At 41.6% G+C, this 24,278-nt stretch overlaps 1 protein-coding gene across 5 annotated transcripts; it reads left to right on the forward strand.

Moving 5' to 3' along the window:
• On the forward strand, positions 1-23,859 carry sorbs3 (sorbin and SH3 domain containing 3). Of its 5 annotated transcripts, none has more exons than XM_008282300.1 (21): positions 1-82; positions 8,377-8,449; positions 9,191-9,376; positions 9,590-9,662; positions 10,424-10,557; positions 10,653-10,716; positions 11,678-11,716; positions 11,804-11,891; positions 13,674-13,782; positions 15,665-15,718; positions 15,875-15,982; positions 16,653-16,708; positions 18,151-18,221; positions 18,811-18,872; positions 19,054-19,100; positions 19,284-19,398; positions 19,490-19,615; positions 20,645-21,190; positions 21,323-21,426; positions 21,550-21,656; positions 22,496-23,859. In XM_008282300.1, exons 2-21 carry the CDS (start codon positions 8,438-8,440, stop codon positions 22,555-22,557), a joined length of 2,163 nt encoding a protein of 720 aa, XP_008280522.1. In that variant the 5' UTR covers positions 1-82; positions 8,377-8,437; the 3' UTR covers positions 22,558-23,859. The 5 variants fall into 5 exon arrangements, with proteins under 5 accessions (XP_008280522.1, XP_008280524.1, XP_008280527.1 ...); XM_008282302.1 differs by having other exon boundaries at positions 23,069-23,859; XM_008282305.1 differs by having other exon boundaries at positions 20,645-20,746.
• The last annotated feature ends 419 nt before the right edge of the window (positions 23,860-24,278 follow it).

The following is a 24,278-nucleotide window of genomic DNA, read 5'->3' on the forward strand; positions in this document are numbered from 1 at the left end:
CGGTGGTTCCCTCCTTCTTTTCCATTCACTTCCTCTCTCCTTCTGTACTGAAGAGACCTCACTGCTCAGCCTGCACTCGCCTGTAAGTACCGAACAACTTGTGCCTCCACTTCTCACCGGGCTTGGTGTCACAACAAAGTGAATATTCACAATGCAAACGAAAGGGAGTTTGCTTTTCTTTTCTTTTTTTTTTTTTCCCAGTCTCTGTAGCTGTTGTGCGATTGTTTGATTAGTTTTTATTTAAATTCACATTGGAGAAGGATTGTCTGCGTCGGTCCCATTCATCACTCTGTTTATCAAACAGCTTTCAGTTTTGTTCAGCGCAGTTGTTGAGCAACCGGGAAGCAGTTATATGGCAAAGGGAGTACACGAGCAAGACTTTATGACAGCACAAGCCGCTGTTTTACTCTCTGTGGTTCTGTCACCAGACCTCCATTCAAAAGCTGCCTCCTGTGGTGGCGTTGCTTGTTGGGATATTTTAGTGTGTGTGTCTGTTTCCATGTTACAAATGTGCTCAGATATATATTTTTTAAACCTAAATTCTGAAAATAAGCAGCAAGAACCATGAGAATCTCTGACGATTTATGAGTTTATTAGACATGTTTGTCCCCGTCAGCCAACAATGTGACCAGGAGTCCTGGGACACAAAAATGTTGTTTACTGCTAAAATAAACCCGCATGTTTTGTGTTTATTCCCAGAGACATACCACAGGAGCTTCCTCAGAGCACAACCTGCAGTATGAATGACTCATGCAGCAGTGTCCAGAGGTTCCTTATCAGTCCTCCACCAGCATGGCAGTGCTTGTTTACCTGTCAGCTCATATCTCTCCAGTTGTTTCATCATCTTACAAGAACTTCAGCTTGTGATTTCATAGACTTGTTATGTCTTGTTTCCTCACAAGCTGGCAGTTCAATGATGAGCTGTCATTTTTTGATTATATAACCCATTTATGTCATGGTTTATTCCCTCACTGGAATCCTTGGCTGTCATCCTTTTAATGAGCTTCTGTAGTAACATACTGGCACCGTGTGAAAGGGCAGTGGTTGGTCTTTACAGGGTAGTAAAAGGTCTGCTGGAATCCGTCCACTGCAGTGAAAGACGGAAGCAAAAAAAAAAAAAAAAGATCACACATCTTCCTTCCAGTTCTGATTATCTCAAACAAAACAGAGTGGGGAATGAGGAACTCTTGTGTCTGTTTAGCGAAGAGACACAGGGAACAAGGATCCAGTGTGAGAGAGGTGTCGAGTCCCGAGCCAAACCTGCAATTGCCTCTTGCGTGATTACCTCATTTGGCTGCAGAGTGGCAGGGTATCAGATGTGGTCACAGCAGGGTGAAAGTCTGCTCCGGTGGGATGCAGATTATCAGGGGAGGCTCCGCTAGAAAGCCTGCACTGCCCAGTCTGCCACTCAGGTTTAGCGGCTCAACCGTTTGGCAAAAACAACCCTGTGAGGAGGACAGGCTCAGTAAGTGGATATCTGCCCGGAGTTTTGCTCTACCAGGCCAGACCACTGAATTATTAAAAAGAGCTGAGTCCTTCAGTTTCAAGTTGAAGTTGGCGAGCACATACACAGAGACATGCACATTTAAACAAATGGACGGACCACTGAGTAGACCCTGGTAGATGTTATTCTTTGTCCTGCCTTCAGTTTATTGCCAGAACACATTGTGCGTGTGAAAGTGGATTGTGTTTGTCAGCAGGTGACCTGCGACGTGGACCTTGTAACTCAGTATACCTGCTGCACAGCCAGCGCCAAAAGCAGCCTGTCAGCGCGATAGAATTCAGGTTTTTGCACTGTTTGTCGCTGTTGGCAAGAACTGCGGACAAACTGGAAATCCTGGTTTTATTTGACCAGGAATTGTGTGCAGGGATTTAAGAATGTGTTCATTCTTTTTTGACTGTTGTTGCTTCTTGTGGTTCGATCAGACGTCCAACTGCAATTTGACTGACTTATCTGTGCACATAATACGTGTCCTGCTTTGAATAATATGCCGTGAAAAAAGGGACGAAACATTGTTTGGTCTGAGGTTCAACCTTGACATCCGAAAGTATTGCTTGTGTGTGTGTGTGTGTGTGTGTGTGTGAGCCCGCGTGTGATCATGGGAGAAAAGTCAGAAGGATTTGTGCTGTCAGTGGTTGACTACATGGCGTAGAATAATGACTCTGAAACACTTCCAGATCTGCAGGAACAGAAAGAGCTCTTATTCTCCCTTCATGCCTTTGGCCAGCCAGAGACCTGGCCTTTGCACACACACTCGAACACATATAAAGACACACACGCACACACACACACACACACACACACACACACACACACACACACACACACACAAAGGGAGAGGAAGGCATGGGAGAGATAAAGTTAGGAGGGGACATCATGGAGTCACTGGGCAGTGTCTGTCTGGGAGGTGGAGGTGATGAACTATTTGCATTCCCCTTTGGTTAACCCTGCACTGTGAAATATCACCTTATCACAACAATAGGGCTGCTTCAGTGAAGGAGGTGCCCCGAACTGACAAGCCAAGAGCAGGGTGCCTTTTGAACGGGGGCTGGAGTGGGTTGCTATGGCGATGCCTGTCAACCGGGAAGTCCTTCGTGAAGGCAGGCAGAGCGAGGCATGGGAAGGGAGAGAGAGAGAGAGAGAGAGAGAGAGAGAGATTGTATCCTGCTAGTTTCAAGAGTCAGACAGAGAAAGTGCAGTGAAGGTCTGCAGCGTGGTTTTCACGCAGGCCGACAGAAAGAGGCGTGAGTTCACTTGTTGGTGCCACTTTGAAGGTGAGTACACTCGTTCCCGCGGGAGCTGGGATTTAAAGAAGCACTGTGGCTGTATAGAAACGTATGTCTGATCGACTGTGTTGCAAGTGTGTCTTTTTTAAGGCTGAGTAACCCGTCTGACTGCTCAGGGATTAGTACATGCTGCTCTGGGGTGCAGTGTCTTTACAGAGTGTGTGAAAACAAGTTAACTCATGTAATCTGTGCAGTTCTGCTGTTGAAGCAGATAACATTTGAGCAAGTGCAGGAAAGAACAGCTGGACTTACAGCTGGAGCACAGAGAGAGAGAGCGCTGTGGGTTTTGTTTTCCAACATGTCATCCCTCATTGCTCTGCCCAGTGGGTAAGTGTTTGCTGGCAACTGCCAGGTGAGCTCCATTCTGTCAGAATACTTTCCAGTCCTGCCACAGAAATCAAACCTAATGGCCCCTGGACTGTCCAGGCATCACTGGAGGCTATCCTTGCCGTCGGGGTGATTTCCACAGCTGGCTCTGATTCCCATTGTGATATCAGTGAGGGTTCAGCTGTCAGAGCTCATACCCACCAGGCAGTGCTCAGCTCTGAAGATGCAAAATGACAGGCATGAGGATTTGTGACATTTTTCTCTAGTTAGCGCGCACTGAGAGTGCGTTTTCTCATGCTTGGATCCGATAGACTTTGCACACGCTCAAATAAGGAATTACCTTGAGTGATGTGAGGCGTGTTTGTTGTAAGAACAAATCAGATAAAAACTAAACTACTTGGACTCGGTGTCGGGCTCCTCTTGGAGTGGGAGGTTGTGATTTATCTTCTCCTGGGAGCACACTGCCATCTCCATTGACAAGAAGCACGCAGACTCCTCCTGTTGCTCAGACTGGAGGAGCACCATACAAGGAGGTGAAACACTTCCCTCCTGATAAATGTGTGTATCCCCCCAATAACTGCATATCATAAACTTGCAGCTCCAGGACCTTGTATGGGCTCCGTGTGCACATCTGCTGAGTTGCAGAAGGGCAGCGTGGTTGTGTGATCAACCTCTCTGGACCGACGGCTCACGTAGCTGCACAGTGACTCATTCCATGTGTTTAGAAATAAATGCCTGTTTTATTTACTTAGCAAATGTGCTTGTAATTACCATCTCACCACTATTTAAGGCAGGATTTTCTTTGGTTTTTACAACGCTGTTATGCAACCTGTTGGACGGCAGTGACGTTGTGTACGTGCAAACTGGTGATAAGATTTTACCTTTATGTCGATTCAGAGCTGTGGCCTCAATAATGTTCAGGAAATAAACACTTCATTAGAGGGTCAGGATGACTCAAAGCTTTTTGAAGATTGTGTGTTTAAGAGCGCCTAAGATGAAATGAAATGCAAGTCAGCCTAATGAAATGAGCACCTTTAGCTTATATTCTTGCTGGTTTTCTTTATGTATATGAGCAGGACTTGGATCTGGAACAGTTCCCACTTTGTCAATGATTAACTCTGCTCTCCAGCCTCCACACAGACACCGAGGACAAGTCTTGTGCTAATGAATGGAGATCCATTCACAAGTTGACTGTTTTATTTGTTTTATTAAAGTCCATCATTCTCCCTGATTTACGTTTTCCTGGCAGGGATCACAGGAGTTCATGGGTCAGCGCTGTGGCAGTTTTTCATTAGAGCATGTGTGGTCACCTTGACAGCCTTGTTTTGAGTGAGAACAATGCCACAACCTCTCTCTGTGTGTGGTGGAGACGGAGGTCACCAAAGGTCAGCGTCTTCTCAGACAGAACCGGTCGCATCCTTCAGTGGAATATCGAGAAATTTGGGAAGTTTGATGACTAATGAGTGTTTTCTTGTCATCAGTAGGCGTCTCTGTGGTAATGAATGAGAAGTATATGACGTATGGGTTTGTCTTTTTTCTTTTGCAGAAGTGTTACTATTGCATTACTGTTGTGCTGCTATTACTGGCTATTGTGATTCACAGGAATCACAGGGGTGTGGTGAAGTTCACTGACCTCGTAGCTGCTGAGCAGGTCTGCTCTGGCTCAGCAACTTCAGATAATAGTTGGGTTTTTCATTCACTCCCTTTGGTAATAAAGGAGAAGTAATCCTTCTGCTCCACTCAAGTGACTTGTTAAGTACATAAGAACACATTTAAAAGAAAATGTATTATAGTTGACAGAGCTGTATGGACTTCTGTTTTTTGGATTTGTATACAGTTCGAGTTTCACATCTGGCTCAGTGGTTTTTGTGAGACCGGATGAGCTTCCTGGGGACAGAGGCAGAAATTTTTCATACCAAAATCCCCTGATTCTCATTTCATGCATCCTCACTTAGCCCTGTGCTGGACTGAATGTAAACCAAGAGTAAATCAGAAGCGATACATTCTCAGCAAGCTTGCTAATATGAAATCCTGGTGTTGGGAAAGCATTTCTAAAGCAGGACATCATACCTTCGTCTGAGATGCACATGGGCCTTTTATGGCTCTGTTTTTCTCCCAACCCAAATCTGATCCAGCAGTGATAATGGACCTCTCACCTGGCAGGAGGTTCAGCTTGTAAATACGTGGGCTATAACATTCACATAATTCTACAAAGATAGCATCTATGCGCTCAGACACCAACAATTCTAAAACTCTGCCTTAATGTGAAATGTTGTAGCTGCCTCCTGTGCTGAGTGTCAGTAATTACATAAGAATGCACTGGGCGTTCAGAGCAAACCCAAGGAGAGCCAGACTTTTGGACAGGGATTTTCTCGCTTGATATCAACACAGATTTTTCCTTTTTAGGTAGGATTGTGTTTGGTGCTCTCGAAGGGGGAATGCGAGTGCTGCTGGAGGATTTCTGTGTTGGATTTTGCTCCCCAGAGGAATGAGATGCAGCCACTGTTATGACATGAGTTTACTCATCAGGAAGCTGCTTCGATTGAAGTAGGATACTTGAGCCCTTCTGCTTCTGAGTGGACTGAGCTCCAATGTCAGCCATGTAATAATTTAGTGAAAACAAAAAGTGGCCCATACTTCTAATAACATTATGGGAAATTAAGATTGTATTAGTTTATTGAAAAATGACCAACAATCCAGCATGGGGCAATAACAAAGTGTCTGCACACAGCTGTATAGTTTTCTCTGGTTGTAACCTTATGAAATATAAAAAAAAAGAACAATGGAGATTTCTTAACTTGGGCTTGAAACTGTTATCTGACAGCCAGTGTTCTAATACAATATAATTTTTGTTGAATTCAGTGCATATCTCCTCACGATCTGCTGTCTATCCATGTGCGTGCGTGCTGCAAAAATCAAATTCAGTGTCCACAGTGCTGGCTTTGTAAATGGGAAACAAACAAAGTGACTCTTGCTCATCCACACAACACTATTCCAGTGTGTCCAGTGTACGTTCATGCTTGTGTACATTTTTGCTCATGCACAGGACAGAGGGAAGCAGTGGGAGTGAGCGGGATGGCAAATCTGGTGAATGCTAACTATGTACATATGCTGAGTAGCGAAATAACAACAATGCCAAGAATTGCAGATTCCTCCTTTAAGAGGCAGGAAAGGCCTCATGAAAGATGCTGTTGGTTGTGTTATGGAACATGTAGGATCTAATGTAGTGATTTGGAGCTAAAAGTCAGGTTGTTGATCTCTTATGGACCTTTATTGAGGTGCGATACTTATTTGGTTGAGTGTTTTTACTGCATTCTACATTAACTTGTAAATATTTTTTAAGAAACACTCAAAGTGAAACGCATGAATACGACAGAAGGCAGCAGTCATGGACTGGTTTCTATTTGAATGGCAGCAGTGAGGAGAAAAAGAGTTCCTTTGTTTTCTCTTCGGAAGTTCTCTTGAAAATTACTCATCCAGTTATTTGTTCATCAGTGGGATGGGCCTTTCAAGTAAGTCACTGCCTGCTTAGGGCAGCTCAGGAGTAAATACAGACCAGCATGTCAAACACACTGTAAATGAGATTACTTTAAGCCATTGTTTGTAAGCAGAGCCCGCTCGCAGTGCTTCCTATTGTCGGATGGATAATCAGCTGGCTGTGATGGCTGATGATGGCTCATCTGTCATGCTCAAGCATTAGCCGTATTGTTGCAGACACAATCCTCCGGTTCCCATCTTTTTCCTGTTATGTAACGCAGTTTATTAGGAGATGATGACTCAGATGAGTGACGTTGTTGTCTGCTAACTGGAACGCTGATTCTATCAGTGCAGGGGCTCTGTGCTGTCTCCTGTCCTTGTGCACAGAGACACAGAGTGCTTCCAGTTTTCTTGGTCTTCACCACAATGATTATAGACTCTAATGTTCAGCTGCAAGCGCCACATGGAAAACTCATTAGTGCAAATTGTGTTGAGCTGCTTGCAGCCTGTAGTAGTCTGTCCCACACTCAGTCATTCCTTTCTCATCAAGCAACAAAGCCATTGCTTTTGACAGCAGAAAAATCCTTATTGTTTGCTTCAATAGCTACTATCTGCTATGTTTTTTTTTTTTCCCCAAGATAAGACTGGCTTTGACTTCAGTCTGAGCGCACAAAGGTTTAGAATCAATTAACTACTTGCTATTGCAGAGGTCAGGGCAGTAGGTATGTGGAGAGGCTGCGGTTTCTATGTCTACACAGTTATTATAGACCATTTAGTAGCTATAGGTGCCTGCCTCATTCAGGAGCGGAAATGGCCTCCCCCTCATTCTCAACATGCCTTTGATGTTGAAACAGCAGGAATAATCTGTTAGTCTGAGGTGCAGTTGATTAGAAGCCGGTCTCCGCTTTCAGTGGCCGACCTTCTCCATCATCCAGCCCCCTCCAAGTCCAGCTTATTACGGCATTGTATGACTGGGAAGAATGAGGCAGACATGTGAGTCACACACATTGTTTTGGGTGGGTTTTCCTTAGTAACAGGGAAAAATGGGTGACGCGAACTTTCCCTCTCTTTGGAATACTGGTGGGATGGGATAATGGAACAGCTGTCAGGTCTGCCTGGATGTAAAATGTGAATTTATGACAGGGAGGCTTTGTGCTACCCGACACAACTGATAACTCAAAGGGTTGGAAGGGACACAATTTCGAATAAAATTGCCACGATACAATTTCTTAATTACAAATATTTGACACTGATTGGATAATTCCTGAGGGAAAAAAAACAGACATGCAACACTGACCTAAAAACTAAGCCTGTTTACTCATTCACCAAAAAGCCTTAAGGCCTAAGTTAGAATTGTCTTGACAGATTGTGTCTGTGCCACTTGTTTCTGTGCATTTAAAATGATCTTAAATCAGACAGTTGTGGGAGTGTTGTTAGCAGTAAAATAGATGACTAAGAAAAAAAAACTTCAGTTGTTATTATTTCTTATTTGGTGATTCACAGAAAGACTAAAAATAAAAACCAAAGCTCTCAGGGGCTTTAATGTCTTTTTCCTTAAGGTTGCGCAGTCATGAAACTGCAATATGACAACACTGCTTATCTGATCTAAAAAAAACATAGATGTGCAGTCTGCCACTTATAGTTTTAATTAAGCAAGGCACAAAAAGTCAACTGAATCCTGAATAAAGCATTCTGTGGTTTATATTCTTTACATGGCTGTTTGGAAAACAGTTAAATGAACATGAAAAAGTGTAATTTCATACAATTTTTGTCATGTCTTTGCAGATACTTTTGATGCGGGGCACAAGAATTTGATATCCGTCACACAAGGATCACAGCAGATCACATGCAGTCTCAGGTAAAATGCCAAATGCTCACATTTCCAGCTATTTAACAAATGCTAATAAGCATATTTCCATGGAAAAAATCCAGGAATAACACTTATTAGTGTGACAAGAGTCAGTCCAGTCTAGTGTCACAACAACATGCCTTTGGTGCAGATAACGGCCGAACTGTTTCCATGAGGCACAAAGGGCTTTCCCATGACCCCTGCAATCCACACAGCACCTGATCCAAATACATAGTGCTCCAACAGTGGAGGTAGCTTGACCATGATGGGCCCACACAGTTAAAAGATCACTATAGAGACCAGAACGATGGCTGCCGGCCCTGCTGGACTTTGAGGTTGACATCAACGACCCCTTCCCAACCTCTGTGGCCCCAGCTCCACCCCCTGGCTGGAGAGAAGGGAGCACTGGTGAATGGGGAGTTAATGGGCTCATAATGGTCCTCTCCTGTTTCAGTGCCCCCACTCCGCACCTTGAATGAGGCCTTTCTGCAGTTGAGGCAAGAGAGATGATGAAGTGGGAGGAACACCACTTCCCACTGCTCGTACTTTAAATAAATTAGGGGCCTTTTCATCACAGGCTCCCCCACAGAGGCCAGTTATTCTCTGGAGAATAGCTGCACCACTAACAAGTTCACATGACCTCCCATAGAGAGCGTAGTTTACCCAGGGCTAACACAGGGACACGGCAGGAGCAAAGTTCACACATTGTTGTTTTTTTGCATCCATATTTCTCATTTCCTCTGTGTTTAGCAAAGTGCGGAAGTGGTCGATGACCCGAATGGCTCTCGGATTGCTTTCCGAGAGCCCGGAGTTTCTTCAAGTCAGCACATACTAACTTCTCCAGACCTGAACGTCGAGGTGGTCATCTCCCCGGGACTCCCGACTCCTCCTTTGAGCCCTTATCGCTCTGCCAGGCTGCCATCTGGAGAGTTCAAGGTATGCAACGGCCTTGAGGCTGAGGAAATAAAAAATACTGAGGCTGAGGGAGTGGAATTCAGTAAACAAGTGCTCCTCCCTGTGGAAAAATGAAGCATCACATGCTATAGATCCAACTGTGGACATGCTTTGAAGCCATTGCTGCTGCAGTTTCCATTTACATGCTGCAATGTTTGCATGTGAACTGATTTATACGTGTGTGGTCTACTCAAGGTGTCAGAAGTGAACGGAGGAGGCCCAGGGACTCCCAGCTTTGGATCGTACTATGGACCCTCACAGTCGTATGGTAAGATAATTTTTAAATCTGTGCATCACATCAGGATTTTGCTGTTATTCTCAAACTAAATTGTTAGGGAAAAGGTATTTATTAGGAAACATTTGAATGTATTTAAAGAATAACATTGTGCATGACAGGAGTGGGATGTTGCACTTTTTTAAAACGAATGTGAGGTTGGAAATTTCCAGAAGAAAATCAATGTGTGCTTGTAGCTAAAATTTGAAGTGACAAAATAAAATGTAAATTAAGTGTCAGTTTAAGAGTCTTGGTTAAGAAATTGAAATTAAAGTGTAGAGAAAAGTTCAAGACTATTGCAGTTATGTGTCTATTAGGGGTTGATTGACATGACTTTTTTTTTTTTTCTTCAGAGCCCATACTGATGCATATTTTTAGTAATCAAGGAGGTCTGTAATCATTATTTGGAGCCAATACACTTCTTCAGTAAAATGTAATCTTGGTGTCAAAATTTTTCACAACACAAACTCCATCACAAAACTTTGCTGAGATGCCTTTAAAAAATAAAATAAAATAAAATAAAATTGTCATATATATTTACTTGACAGAAAACTTTTTAAGACCAATAACTGGTTGGAGCTGGAGGAGTTAGAAAAGCTGAAGAAGTTGTATTTTATTTTAAAAGAGAAGAGTTTAGATCTAAAAGGATTGTAAGCATAAGTGACAGTAAGAAATGACTTTCTGTGATGTTGTAGCATCAGTGCTGCAATAAACTGAAACAAGGTCATCACTGTAATGATGTGTGTGTAACTTAGGTGGACTGTCCAATGGCGTCCTGGGCTCCTCCACTTTACCACGCAGCTGGACTCCCACCAGGGAGGAGAGGTTGATCAAGTTCTCAGGAATCGGTCCAGTGGATGAGACCGGGATGCCCATCGCCTCCAGATCAGTGAGAAAAACACACTTCTGCATCGTATATGTATTGTAGTCTGCCATGACATTATTCACCAGCTTTGTTTACTTTCCCCTCTCTTCCTGCACCAGAGTGTGAACAAACCCAGAGACTGGTACAAGAGCATGTTCAGACAGATCCACAAAAAGCCAGAGGGTAAGGACACTCCTCCTCCTCGTCTTCTCACACTCTCAGCTCCAGAGTGAATTCCTGTCTGTCAGAGTGTCAGCTACCAAGAGGTGATCCAGCAAACAGATTATTGCAGAGGCAAAATAAGACATGATGAAAGAGCCCTAAAGTCTTATATCATTTCTATTTCACTAGCTTTGACAATAATCCAGCTTCTTATCTCAGCCCCTCCCATACGTAGCTGCTCGTTCATCTCTGTTATGGGTTGCATAATAGAGACGCATTCCCTGTTATTTATGTGTAAAAGGCACCGTTGCAGTGCTGTTATGGTTTTGTGGCAGATTTCTGAAAACATTTTCTGCGACATTTCTGCAGCTGTTTTATCTTATGAAGTAGTATTAGAATTTAAACCACTGAAGAGAAATGCATTAGAGTAATTTGTCATGCTATGACGCCTGATAACTCTCCCCAAGCACACTGAGGTGCTACTGATGAGCTTTGGCATAACAGGGGCAGGATCTGAGTTAGTTATATTGACGCCGGAATAAACAGTTTTAAATAGTACATACAGCCAAGGGAAGCTTCTAGCTATTTAAACTTGAGGTTACACTGATTTACGCTGCCAAGCACTATTTGGTTTTTGAAAACTACACTATAATTTTACGGCTGCTCATGTAGAACGGTCATAACATTTTATGAAATTATTGCATGTTGTGTACAATAAACTTCATATTTTAAAGAGAGCTTTAAGTTGGTGCATCGGTACACACACTCATTATTATAGATAATATATAACATTCTGAAAAGGCCCATTCTGCATATTTTTGACACTTTAACACACTTTTCCTTTAATGTAAAGCTTCTTTTACAATGAAGGCCGATTAAGTTCACCTTAAACAATAGATAAAGTGAGTAATGTGTCTGTTTATAATACAAGTACATGTGCGACAATGTTATGAAGTCTAAAACTGATCCTTTTCTTTACCAGAACCTGAGCTGGAGGATTCAGAGCGGTGGTCAACTGAACGTAAGTGAATCCACCAAATTCCTCATGGTTGTCCAGCACGGTTATATAAGCAGTTTATACTTAACACTGATCTGCACTGATCCACAGGGCTCCGGTTATCTGCCAACACAGAGCAAAATAATGAAGCAGACAAGGATCTGTTCAGACTAACACCTTATGGAGCTCTACCAGACTGGTGAGTTTGCACTGGTTTCATGCTTCGAGGTCAATAGATGGGTCTTCATACACTAATATGCACTGGAAGGAAGGCAGGCACATCCCACTGAGACAAATTGACAGTCACTCTCTTTACACCTCTGAGCAATTTAATGAAGCCTTTAGTCAACCTGACATGCATGTTTTTTCACTGGGGGCCCATAGCATGGACACAGGAAGGGCCTCAGGCAGAAATCAAACATAAAATACTAGTTTCACATTTTTGTGAATACACGTAGTGAGTTGCTGCCTTGAAAGCGACTGGTACCATTTTCACCTCTCTAAATACATGTAAGCGACAGTTAGTTAGCTTAGCTTAGCTTAACGCACATCTGTAAGCTAGGAGGAACAGCTAACCTGGCTTTTTAGTGGCAACCTCACAGTGAAAAAGGTTTAAAGAAACTAGACATTATATGTGAATTAATTAGCTTCTTTAAAGATAGTTTGAAGTACTTTTGAACAAAGGTAGCAAGCATTTCACCACCGTCTTCAGTATTTGAGCTCAGCTAAGCTAAGCTATGCTAAGCTATGCTAAATTGCTGAAACTGCATCCCAGCTTCCTTCCTCATTAAAGGTACTATAGGTAAATCTATCTATCTATCAAACTCTCTGCTAGTGGTGGAATGTAACTAAACACATGCATTCAATTACTGTACAGTAGCACACATTTAAGGTATTTGTACTATTTTGTGTAACTTTATACACAACTCCATCATATCACTGAGAAAAGCATTGTGCTTTTACTCAACTACATTCGTCTAACACCTTTAATTGCTCGTTAGATTCATATTTTCCCCCCACATCCTTCCAGTCCAGTGAAAACGCGTATTTCTGATTTTGGTGACTGTAAGATTAAGCCTTCTTTTAATGGCTAAGAATATTCTCCTTCTTCACATGTTCAATAAACCATTTAATAACAGTCTTTTAAAAGCCTAAACTGTATTGCCATGAAAACAGGGCTGTTTTCCTGAGCTTATGAAAAGCTGATTTTTTAGAGTTAGGTGGGTCTCTCAGGGCTGCGATGCTACGAATATATGATGATCCTATAGAATATAATGCATTGCTGTAGATTAAACTATGCAACAATATATAAAGTAGTTAAAATGTTCTCAAACATAAACATCTGCAGCAATAAAGATGCAGCTACACCTTAATGCAGCATCAACAATAACTATAAACATCGTATATCAGAATAAAACTCCTACAGGGACCGTTTACTGCACAATGACTCGTTTTAATAGTTAATCTAGCTGATGATAGGCTACTTAGGAACTTTTTCTTCAGTAAGGTTTTGAAAACAAAACTTTAGCTTGTAGTGCACTACTTTCACAGTGTGGTTAGGATTAAGGTTACAGTTAACACTTTTACTTCAATAAAGGATTTGAATACATCCTCCATCGCTGCCTTCAGTAGGAAAGTGAAATCTGTGTGTTTTCTAGAATGTCAAACTGTTCTTGCTATACTTGCCCCAGTTTGTTTTAAACTAAACTAACTTTTATATACTCATTGTATTGTTGATTTAGACTTTTTTTCAACTTCTAGTAGTGGAACACACACCAATAGGAATTTATTTCCAGACTGCAGATGACATCTTACGTGAATACCAACTAAAACGCATGCCAAGAGCGGAGCAGAGAAAATGTGCGGGAAGGACAAGTTTGGATTTGTTGTTACAGGCGCTCACAATGAAGCCATGATTAAGTTGCTGTCCATGGTGTGTGTGTGTGTGTGTGTGTGTGTGTGTTGGGGTGTTATGTTTCAGGAGCGAGGATGTAGATAAGCTGTCAGACCCAGGAAAGCAGCACCGTCAGCCCAAGAGCATATTCGACTTTGAGCCTGGAAAGAGCACCACCTCAGAAAGCCACAGCCAGGTACGACCTCAGCGGCAGCCGTAGTTTAAAAATAGGCTCTGATACCAGTCTCATTCCAGCGTATAAAGAGCTCTTGTGTGATTGTTTGGCCAGATTCATCCAGCATTGTTGTTGGTTCTAATGACTGGAATTCTTTGTGTAGTCTGCTTTCCCAGTGTGCAGCTCAACAGCAGGTTGGTCATCTTTTCTTTAAGGATTACAGCCTAAGTCCTCGTATTTCATCTTCTCACGCGAGCTATCTAATAACTTGTGAGTGTGGTCAGTCCACAGTGAACAGTACCTGCTGCCTACCACCAGATGTGCTCACTTCTTTTATTCAAAGAACCATAGGGCATTCATTCATTTTGCGTTTCAGACAAGAAAAGACATGATCCAAGTATTTATGTTGGTGTCTATAGGGTTTTGTACTGAACGCTGGAGATTTACAAGCGGGAGATGTTGACACTTTGACTCCACTGGGGCTGTAATTTATTATCTTGTGTATGCTGCACTGTCTTAGTGCTGCTGTAATTGAGTGTGCAGCCCTTTGTATACTCTGTATGTGTCTCAGTGTTTAAACACCCCTGGTGAGTTACACAGAGGTGTCTCAGTTTTTTTTTTTTTTTTATTGCCTCTTGCAACAATGTCCCAGATCTGCTGCATATTGTGCCCTGTGTCTGCACTCGTGAAGAAAAGAAATCTTTGTTTCCACTCCCCCACAGGAGCCGAGGTGTCTTGTGATCCGTATTATGGTGTTAACCTCTTGTGGTGTATAATGGCTCACAGCATGGAGACTTATTTCATTTCCTCTTTATGACGGCGGCCAATGTTGTATCCCCTGGATGGCGTTTTAGAAAACCAGATCACAGACCATATCAGGTGTTGCGCCGCTACACAGTGACATTATAGTCTAGCGAGTCATCCTCACTAGTCTCCAGTGAGAATGACTCTCAGCTGAGAGGAAAACCTGGCATTCAGACAGACACGTTCAGCCAAGATTTTCTAAAAAAAAATAGAGCATTCGTCTGCGGTTCTCATCATCAGAGCCTTTTAAAGTCATGTTTGATGCAATCAGCGGCTAGTGAAGCTAAATCTTTGTTAAAAAAAAAAAAATGAGGGTGAAAGAGGTAAAGTTGAGCTAGATAACAGAAGAAATATGTAGGTTTATACCACTGCCAGCATCCAGCATGTGGCCAAGTGACAAGATATAAATTTTATATCGACTTTAGCTGCATTTTGAATCCTCTCTAGTGCATGTTAATAACATTTTTGACTTCCTATTTAATTGGATCTGTCTGCCCCTGAAAACATGTATGCAGGGAATCTAAAATATGAGATTTTGAGTCTTTGTTTCCACAAAAGCTAAACTGCCCTCTGTGCTGTCAAATGAGCTACTTCATCAAAAGTCTAAGTGCAGCAGACTGTTCATTTCATTTCTCAACTCTTGTTTACACATTTTATGTGAAGGCAGTTAAGTGCCAAGTTACATAACTTTCATAAGATTAAAATACCCATGCATGCCAGCCTTTAGGTAGAGCTTACTTCTCGTGGTAGAATGGTTGGATTAGCCCTCATTGTTAAGCTGCATCATCATTCCTCCAAAACCATAAAAACAGCTATACTTAATTTACATTCTGAACTCAAATAATTAATACACTAATGCTCAATTATTACAAAACATCCAACCTGGGCTGCAAGGTTTAGTAGCACCAAATTCAAGAAGTTGTTATTATGATTAGACAATATAACAGTTAAGCAGCCATATAACCACATATTATGGAGATTTTAAGGCTTCACTGTGGCTCCTGGTTGATTCCGCCTTATATGGAAGAGTCGTGAACAAGATAAGTTCAGTAAAAATGTTAAAACTTCTCTTAAGTTTTTTTTTTTTCTCTGTCTGCAGGCTTATCTGTCTGCAAAGAAACAGTCGGAGAAACCAAAGTCTCCTTCAATCGAGGTGAGCATTTCTGACATTTCTTTCTTTTTACATTCACTCTGTCAACATTTAATTTAGTTGAAAGTTGAGAAAGGAAAACATCATTAGGTCCAAAAATCCGCCTGTGTATCAGTGTTTTAATCTTAACATTCCAACTCCATAACTGCTCGGGCTCAGGCCAGTCTGGTATCTGAGCTGAGTCGATTTGAGGCTGAGCTGGACTCGGAGATTCAGGGCCTGGAGAGGAGACTTTCCCAGAAGAAGCAGCGTCAAGGCCGGGGTGAGGTACTGAGCCCCCGTCCTGACTCTCTCTGCTGAAGCATCCCTTCCTCCCTTCTCAATCTAGCAGAATCCCCCACCTGCCCCCTTCACCTGCTCCCCACACTCCCAATGAAGGCTGCGTGTCAGTGAGATTCCTCTGCTTGCTAGCTTTGACCACGTACATTTTTGTAAAAATTCCTCTGTGACCTGGATGACAGCCTGGGAATTGCCTGCCTGCCTTGCATCCGGATTGATCTGCTTTGTTAATCACCTGCCTGCAAATTCCCCCACAGCAAATGATGTAAAAAAAAAATTCCAAATCAGTTTTCTTTAAATCAAATTTTTTGATAATATCATTTAGAACTTTCCTTTAGAGGTCCACAGTGACTTGCCAAAAAAAAAAAAAAAAAAGTGGATTCTCATGCTTTTCCTGATTCCTGTGTGATTGAATCAGCTTCATAGGCTGTAATTTGCTTGGAATCACAGACAGCTCAGACAGATCATGAGTGGTGTTGTTTGTAGCCCGAGGAGGATAGGACCCAGGGGATTTCTTGCTCCTTTGGGAGTGGTCAGCACCTCCACTTTGTCTGAGTTGTTGTGAGATTTCCTCCAACTTTGTGTGAGTTGTTGTGAGAAACAGAAGGCTGAGTGGCTGCGGGGAGCAGACAGCGTTTAATGTTCACTCTGCTTGCAGGAGGATAGAGGCAGGGATCCAGGAACTGCTCCAAAGACCGGCACTGCAAACTACAGGTTAGTCAGCGACAACATTAGTGCTGTGACATGGTCACAGAGAGGGCAGCTATCAATGTAATTACTACAAATGCTATTTAACTGCTTCTGATGATAGTTTACTGACCTTTAAACCTCATTTTTATAATCTGAGATGCATTTATTTAGATAGATTTGTCTGTATTGCAGTGTATGTATCTAATGCACGATATATTTGTATTTATGTAAGTGTGTATTTTACTCAGATCTACCCTTGTACTGAAATAGAAGCAATTTATACCAACAAGACTGTTTAAAGTAGATCCAGGTGTTATAGTGTTTTTTCTGTTCATGGTACTATTGCAAACAAGTGAACATTTACAGTTCCCATAGATAAACAATGTGTCAGACTGTTTGAGAATGTAGTGAAAGTAGCTATACATTACGTTATTGATGCACTGGATGTTTAGCTTTTCTTAAAGTGACTTTATTTTCACTTTGTGGGTTTCATCATGGACTCACACCAAGGACAGGTTAATAGAAAATCCAGGGTCAGCCACTTCCTAACAGACCTCCTCTGAGTGTAACGTCCCTCCTCTTAATCCACTTTGATGTTGCATCATTGCTTTATAGTATCTGCCTCTTTCTTTCCTGCTGCTTCAGGAAACCCACACAGAGCAACCATTAATACTTTGCAAGGTACCTGGATCAGGTGACTTTCTGTGCAGGACACACTGCGAGGAAGCTGTTACTTTAACGAGATCAAGTACAGTATTTGTTGGTTCAAACAGCAGACAGCATTCCACATTTCTCACCATGTGTGTAATTCCTTCCTGGAGAATTCTCGCTGTTGATTGCGAAGTTGAGTTCATGGGTTGTGACCTTTTCCAGTGTGAGGGGGTTTTGCTGAGGACGTGTAAATTTAAAACATACAGCAGCAGGAATCTGTCAGTTTAATACTGCTTTTCTGTTATCTGGACGTGTTGTTTAGCTTTGGGGGTCCAGCTGCAAACACTTGAACACAAAACTACACTGTCTGAAAATATGCAGATGAGTTCAGAGGAAGCCAGTCAGGAAGCTTTGGGTTTTGGACTAATTCTTAACCCCAAAACACACAGACTTGTGATTCTGATCATGATGGGAGTGTCAAAGGCTGTAGAGACAGTTGAAGCCTCACACTTAAATTGAAACCAGATTTTTTCCGCTCAAGGACAACAAAGAGTCACACAGTATCATCTGCTCGCCCTTCTAGCTGTCTGATTATTTGTCTCATCTCTGTCCAGTGTATGAGAACCAGCTGTAAACAGATGTTCTGTACAGTAAATCTGCAGGGAAACGCCACACACAGTTTCCCAGCTGCATTCGGCTGTGTGTACTTCAGTTTTTATTTCCTTTGAAGTCATTAGAAACTCTTCGCCCCGGTTGGGAGACACAGTGATGGTAATATAAATGCAAAACGCTGATATTTTCTCCACTTTTTTCAGCAATTCATCAGCATCAAAGCAGCCTGTCCATCGCTCTTTTGGCACACCATCAGCATCTGCTCCAACATATGGTAAACACAGAATATATTCCCTTTTGGCCCAGTAACACACATGCACACTGAGGTTTTCTCACAATCTGTGCAAAGACTTTGATAATAAATATTTATTGAAATTTATTTTCTATTTCAAACTATTCCGATCTTCTTTCTTCTATCCACTGTCCAACTAAAAGACATCCACTTTCAGAGAACAGGCCGCTTATTTGTTCAGGGAGTATATATTTAATAAAAGCTCTAATATATTAAATTCTGATGGTCTCATGATTCTCTTTCATTACCTACACTGTCTCCTGTTCTGGTGTTTCACTTGTTAGAGTAGGCTGAGCGAACATGGGAAGTCTTTGCAGTATTTTCCTTTACAAACCGCTCTGACTGGGTGGGGAGGAAGCCCACAAAAATAGGAAGTGAACCTCGGAAGACCTGATTAAAGATTAGCTTGATCCAATTGTTTTTCCTGGAAACTCACGATCCCTTTTTGAACATGTGTAGTTGTTAAAGCAATCATTGCTTCTACATGGCAACACATACAAAAACAACAACTGCTGAACAAAAGAGTGCATGTACTCCACTCATGCCTTTGTGCCTTTACTTTGATCCACAGTAGAACGTCTTTCTCCTGCAAATGAAACCATGGAGCTGCCGTCTAAAAAAGAGGAGAAGAAGGTAGGTTTCTATGACTTTCGTGTCATCTTAAAGGCTACAAACTCGCACCAAATACCTTCAGTTATGTGGTTTTAAGTTGTGGCATTTTGTTTTTGTGATCTGAAGAGATTCTAAATTCTTCACAATAACTGAATCGGTACAAATCGTCCCAAAACCCTGAATGATTGGTTTGTTTTTTCAGATGAAAGCAGCACGAGCCAAATTCAATTTCCAGGCTCAATCACCCAAGTGAGTTACACTGTGAGCTTATATAAGAAATATTTCTTTTCTTGCATTGTCATTCATGTAACAAAAAGAAAACAATATAGAATATCAGATTTTGAAGCTTTACATTAAATCTGAAGTCTGAATTCTCTTCTGATAAAAGAATCTTGCTTTTGTGTGTCTCCTCATCCGTTTTACTCTCTTTAGGGAGCTCACGCTGCAGAAAGGCGACATTGTTTACATCCACAGGCAGGTAGACGCCAACTGGTTTGAAGGAGAGCATCACGGAAGAGCCGGCATTTTCCCTACAACTTATGTAGAGGTAAAACTTATGTCTCAAAGCCATTTGTCTGGACTGTGCTTATTTTATAACTCCATGTGATACTTGCTAAAAACTCCTCTGCCCTTCATAGATTCTGCCTCCTACAGAGAAGCCGACACCTATAAAGTCTCCCACCCTTCAGGTGTTGGACTACGGGGAAGCTGTGGCTCTGTATAACTTCAACGCAGATCTACCTGTTGAACTTTCTTTTCGTAAAGTGAGTGGATCATGTTCTGTATGTGTCACTGTTTGTTTCTACACAAGGAAAGATCTGAGCTATGAACTGGAGCGGTAACAGAGAGGACGATGCTGTCCATTTTAAATCACTTTACAGTTTTGTATCGAAACACATTAAGCTAGTCTATGGCTGGAAATCTTACTGGCATTTGAAGATAGATTCACAATTTGGGAAACATTCCAAGCTCTTTTCTTTCTTGCCAAGAGTTAAATGAGAAGATTGGTACTGGCATCATGCCTGTTTGGTAAATACTGAGCTGCTGGTTATATTTTCCCAGAATAAAGTCTGGACAATGGACAAAACTCTGTACCTGCACCACAAAAACTCACTAATTAACTGGTCGTGTGTTGTTTATTTGATCTGCTCAAAACCTGAAGTATCTAAAGTTCTTGTTGTTATATGGGGCCAGTCTATTCTTGACTGGATGCAAAAACTGTTTTGAGTCCAGCTAGCTGGCAGCCTTACTGTACACTTATCTGACTGGTTTTGATCTTCAAATTTAATGCAACAATCAATGGCAAGGCAATAAACCTATTGCCCAAACTATTCCTTTGAAAACAGATTAGCAAAACTTAGTAACAGTTAGAAATAACTGAATGTGCTTCATTTTCTATCATATATATCGTACTACTGGCTATATGTATTTTACTACTACATTGGATAAAAATAATTCTAAAAAACAAACAAACTGCAAAACTGAATACAAAATGTGCATTGCCACTGAAAGAGGGAGCATCCTTTTGAGGAGTCATTGTAAATGGCTATTGCAGTGGGCAGGAATGACCTCCTCTCAGGTTTTTATTGCAGCGGAGTTGAAGGAGCCTCCTACTGAGGACGCTCTGTAGTCTGACCAGTAGGTTGGGTGAGTGGGTGTGCAGTGTTTATTCATGATGTTGAGCAGCTTGTGTAGCATCCTTCTCTCCACAAAGCCAGCCTCAACAGACTTCATCGATCAATCGGTTGCTCACAGTGTAACATCTAACATATACATTCTGTTCTGTTCTTTAGGGTGAGGTGATCAACATAACCAGACGTGTTGATGATAAGTGGCTGGAAGGCAGGATCTCAGGAACAAATCGGAGCGGCATCTTTCCCGCCAATTACGTCCAGGTCAACAAGATGCCCCGTACAAAATACTCCACGGATGACTACTCACCTGGCCCCATGTCTCCCATCTCCCCTGGAACCCAGAGTCCAGGACGTCCACTCCACTCACCCTGCCCGCGGTCACCGCTGTCCCCTTTCACGCCCACTTCACTGAGCCCCAAACCCGAGCACTCCCCCGTGATGCCGTCTTCACCTGTTCGATTCGGCAGCCCAAATTCACGCTCCCCCACCCAGACACTCACATTAAAGGAAACGGCTAATCGTACGCCCCACAGCACCTCCAAAACTGCCTCACCCACCAACCAGAACAGCCACTGGGCTGGGACACACTCAGCTAACCAGAACTCCACACCTAGAACGGTTTCACCTTCCACTCAGTCGACAGCGTCCGTACAAAGAGCTGGAGCTTCCACAGCGAACACTCCCAGATACACTGACCCCTCACAGGTCTGCGCTCACTGCCTCCCTGAGAAAGTCACAGCATGTCCACACCCGTGGTGTTATTGTTTGTGCCGACAGGAATGTAGCTCATCATTTCTCATTTCATAATGCCTGACATGAGGTTTCTATTTTTCCCAGGGTGCAATACCAAACCAGGCTACTCCGTCTAATCCACATGTCAACTCCCTGCCGCAAACACGAGCACCAAGCAGCCCTGGTTCGACGGTGGTGCAACGCCAACCGTAAGCCTCGAAATTTAAATGTTTTTATTTATTCACACCATCACAGTGCAGACCAAGTGTTGAAGCTGAAGTGAATTTGTGGTTCAGACGATTTGTTTGTTTTGCCCGTGTTCTCAATTTTAGATATAAAGCTGTTTACAACTACAAACCGCAGAATTCAGATGAGTTGGAGCTCAGAGAAGGAGACATTGTGCAAGTGATGGAGAAATGTGATGATGGCTGGTTTGTAGGTAAGGAATTTTGTTTTGTCATTTTATTTAAAGATGATCAGAAAGTGCTATTTTCAGTGTATACTTCTTTAGTGTAGTTATTGTAGAAACACAAGAGTGAAGAAGGACATTATGCAAAGAGAGATGACATTTCTTTTCTTAGTACCTTAAACCTTTCATTAAATGCTTGTGTCCTGTTTAAAAGCATCCACATTTGTTTTGTCACTATTTTTTTTTTTAACCTAAATAGGACGAATTATACATTTTTGGGTTTTTACTTTCCTTTAGTTTGTTATATGGCTGTTTTTTTGTACATGTGAAAGGTCTGCAAACTTACAAAGCCCACAGTGCTAAGTTTTTCAGCAGGGGATGTCTTAAAGTGACAGGAGCTAAGTATTAGAGCAGTAATAAAAAATAGTGTTTTTCTTTTTCTTCAGACGTGTAAACATATTTTAGTAGAACCCAAAAATGTAATTATAAACCTGTAAATTTGGGCTCTTTAAGTTTACACTTTTCTAAACTAATGGTCTATCAGTTAGTGACAGGTGTTTGTGGAATAGTGGTGAGAACTCAATGGGAGGCTATCATTGCTCTACAGTATCGAAAACACAAAAATAAGAAAATAAAATTTACATGACATGATCTTAAATGACAAGGCAATTAAGTATTTTAATGCCATTATGGCAAACTTAAAATATTCTGCAGGGTCAGTACTCCCTCTAGTGGACATCATGATGCAGTGCAGGTAGCACTGACTCAATTAACTTAAACTGTTTGTTTTTTATAAATAAAAATATAATATACTCCCAAATTTGTCTGTTTCTGTTGTGTGACCACTATATGTGCTCTGTTTTCTGTAGGTACGTCAGAACGGACTCGTGCTTTTGGGACTTTTCCTGGGAATTACGTGGCACCGGTTTGACTTCCTCACTGACTGCTTGCACACGTCCACTGGGACTCTTAAGAGACCAGCTAATAATAATTTTACTGTCCAATCACCCATCACACTCCCAGACCTGGTTTAGTAAGGCCTGCATGTTCACTGTGTTTCCCAGGAGAGAGGTGATGGGAGGGACATTATGTGGTTTCTCACTTCACCTCCCTGCATGTGTGTCTGTGTGTGTTGCACAGAGACTTGGAGAGTGTTTTTTCACACGCATCACTTGAGAGGAAAGAATGAATGCTGATGATACTGTTTCAGATGCAAAGAATGGACTTTTTTGTTCCGCAACTATTTGCAGCTGCAGGAAATTTGCATTCCTTCCCACTGAGCAGCACTGTTCCTTCTGAAGTCCTGATACAGTGCGATGCTGCATACAGCTGCGTTCACCACAGTGCCATCACAAACCACTGCTGATTATTTTGAATGTAGATAAGGATTTTTTCTAGCATTTTGTTGGATTATTAATATTTCCTTCAAATATTTTCAACAGATTTTTCTTCAGATTTCTGAAAATGCCTGGGACAGGTTTTGAGGAAGCGTCATGAACGTCTGTAAATTGTGCTCAGACATATCAAGATAAGTTTACAGCCTTTCACAAGGATATGCGGAAAAGTAAATAAAAGTAATGCAGAAAGTCGTTTCTTAAGCAAGTTATGCATTGAGGATTGGTTGGATTTTTGGACGTTTAATCAATGGAGTGGAATGCCAAAAGTGAAATAAAGAGATGGAACATGTTCTGTGCTGTAATAGTAGCTTCTCTGCTTTGAAATTAAGCTTCAAGTGTTAAAAAAGCTAGACAACAGCTCCACAGCAAATGGTTGAATGATTGTTTTAAGTATCCGAAATTAATTCTGTATTTGCCAAAACTAACACTTAATGACATGCCTCTGTTAAAATCTTCACGATCCTGATTCACTTTACTTCTGCTATGTTTGCTACTACTGCTTTTACAATGTTTTCGCTGCTTCTGAAGTTAACATCCTCATTTCAAAAACAGTATTCAGAAAATCACTTATGTTTGTGCCAGAGAAACATTTGACAAGTTTGTAAGACTAATAAGCAATCCTTATCATGAAGTTATTTTATATGATATATTCATGATTTCACTGTAAAAAAATAAAGAATCGTATTTAGTAGACACAAGAGATGATTGTACAGACTGTAACCGTTTATCAAACTGAAAGTATAATATATATTTGCTTAAAAAACAATGTGCTACGTATGTATGGTACGCAATTTTTAAAAAATCTATTAAACAATACAGAGTGATACTGAAAGTAACTTGTGTTCATGTGTTTATGTTTATTATCAGCATCACAGAAGCAGTTGCATTTATATGATACAAGTCAGTTGTCTCATTAGTGACCAGAGGTGCCTTCAGCCACTCAGCCGTACAGTCATCGATAAACATCTAAGAAAGCACATAATGTCTTAAGTTGATGTTGTTGCATACACAGTGCTCAGAACATTAAATTAAAGTTTATTTTGTTGTTTTCAGCTGTTTGTAGGCGTTTTTCTCTGCATCAGAATACTATTGTATCATAAAAGTCTGCTCCTAATACCAAAATAGTTTTCTGTCATTTCAAGTTTTTTTATTTGGAAGATTTCAACATCTGAGAGCAGGATACTTGCAGCAGTGAAATTATTGTTTTTATGAGTGCGTTACAAAACACCATCTCTCTTATCAGTACAGTAACTAC

Source organism: Stegastes partitus, unplaced genomic scaffold (assembly GCF_000690725.1).
Source record: "Stegastes partitus isolate 25-593 unplaced genomic scaffold, Stegastes_partitus-1.0.2 Scaffold266, whole genome shotgun sequence".
Taxonomy (NCBI): domain Eukaryota; kingdom Metazoa; phylum Chordata; class Actinopteri; family Pomacentridae; genus Stegastes; species Stegastes partitus.

Excerpts from the sequence above, each read along its gene's own strand:
- sorbs3 (XM_008282300.1), top strand. Across the intron at positions 16,709-18,150 it reads ACCGGCACTGCAAACTACAG|CAATTCATCAGCATCAAAGC; the intron begins GTTAGTCAGCGA and ends CACTTTTTTCAG. Across the intron at positions 21,427-21,549 it reads ACGGTGGTGCAACGCCAACC|ATATAAAGCTGTTTACAACT; the intron begins GTAAGCCTCGAA and ends TCTCAATTTTAG.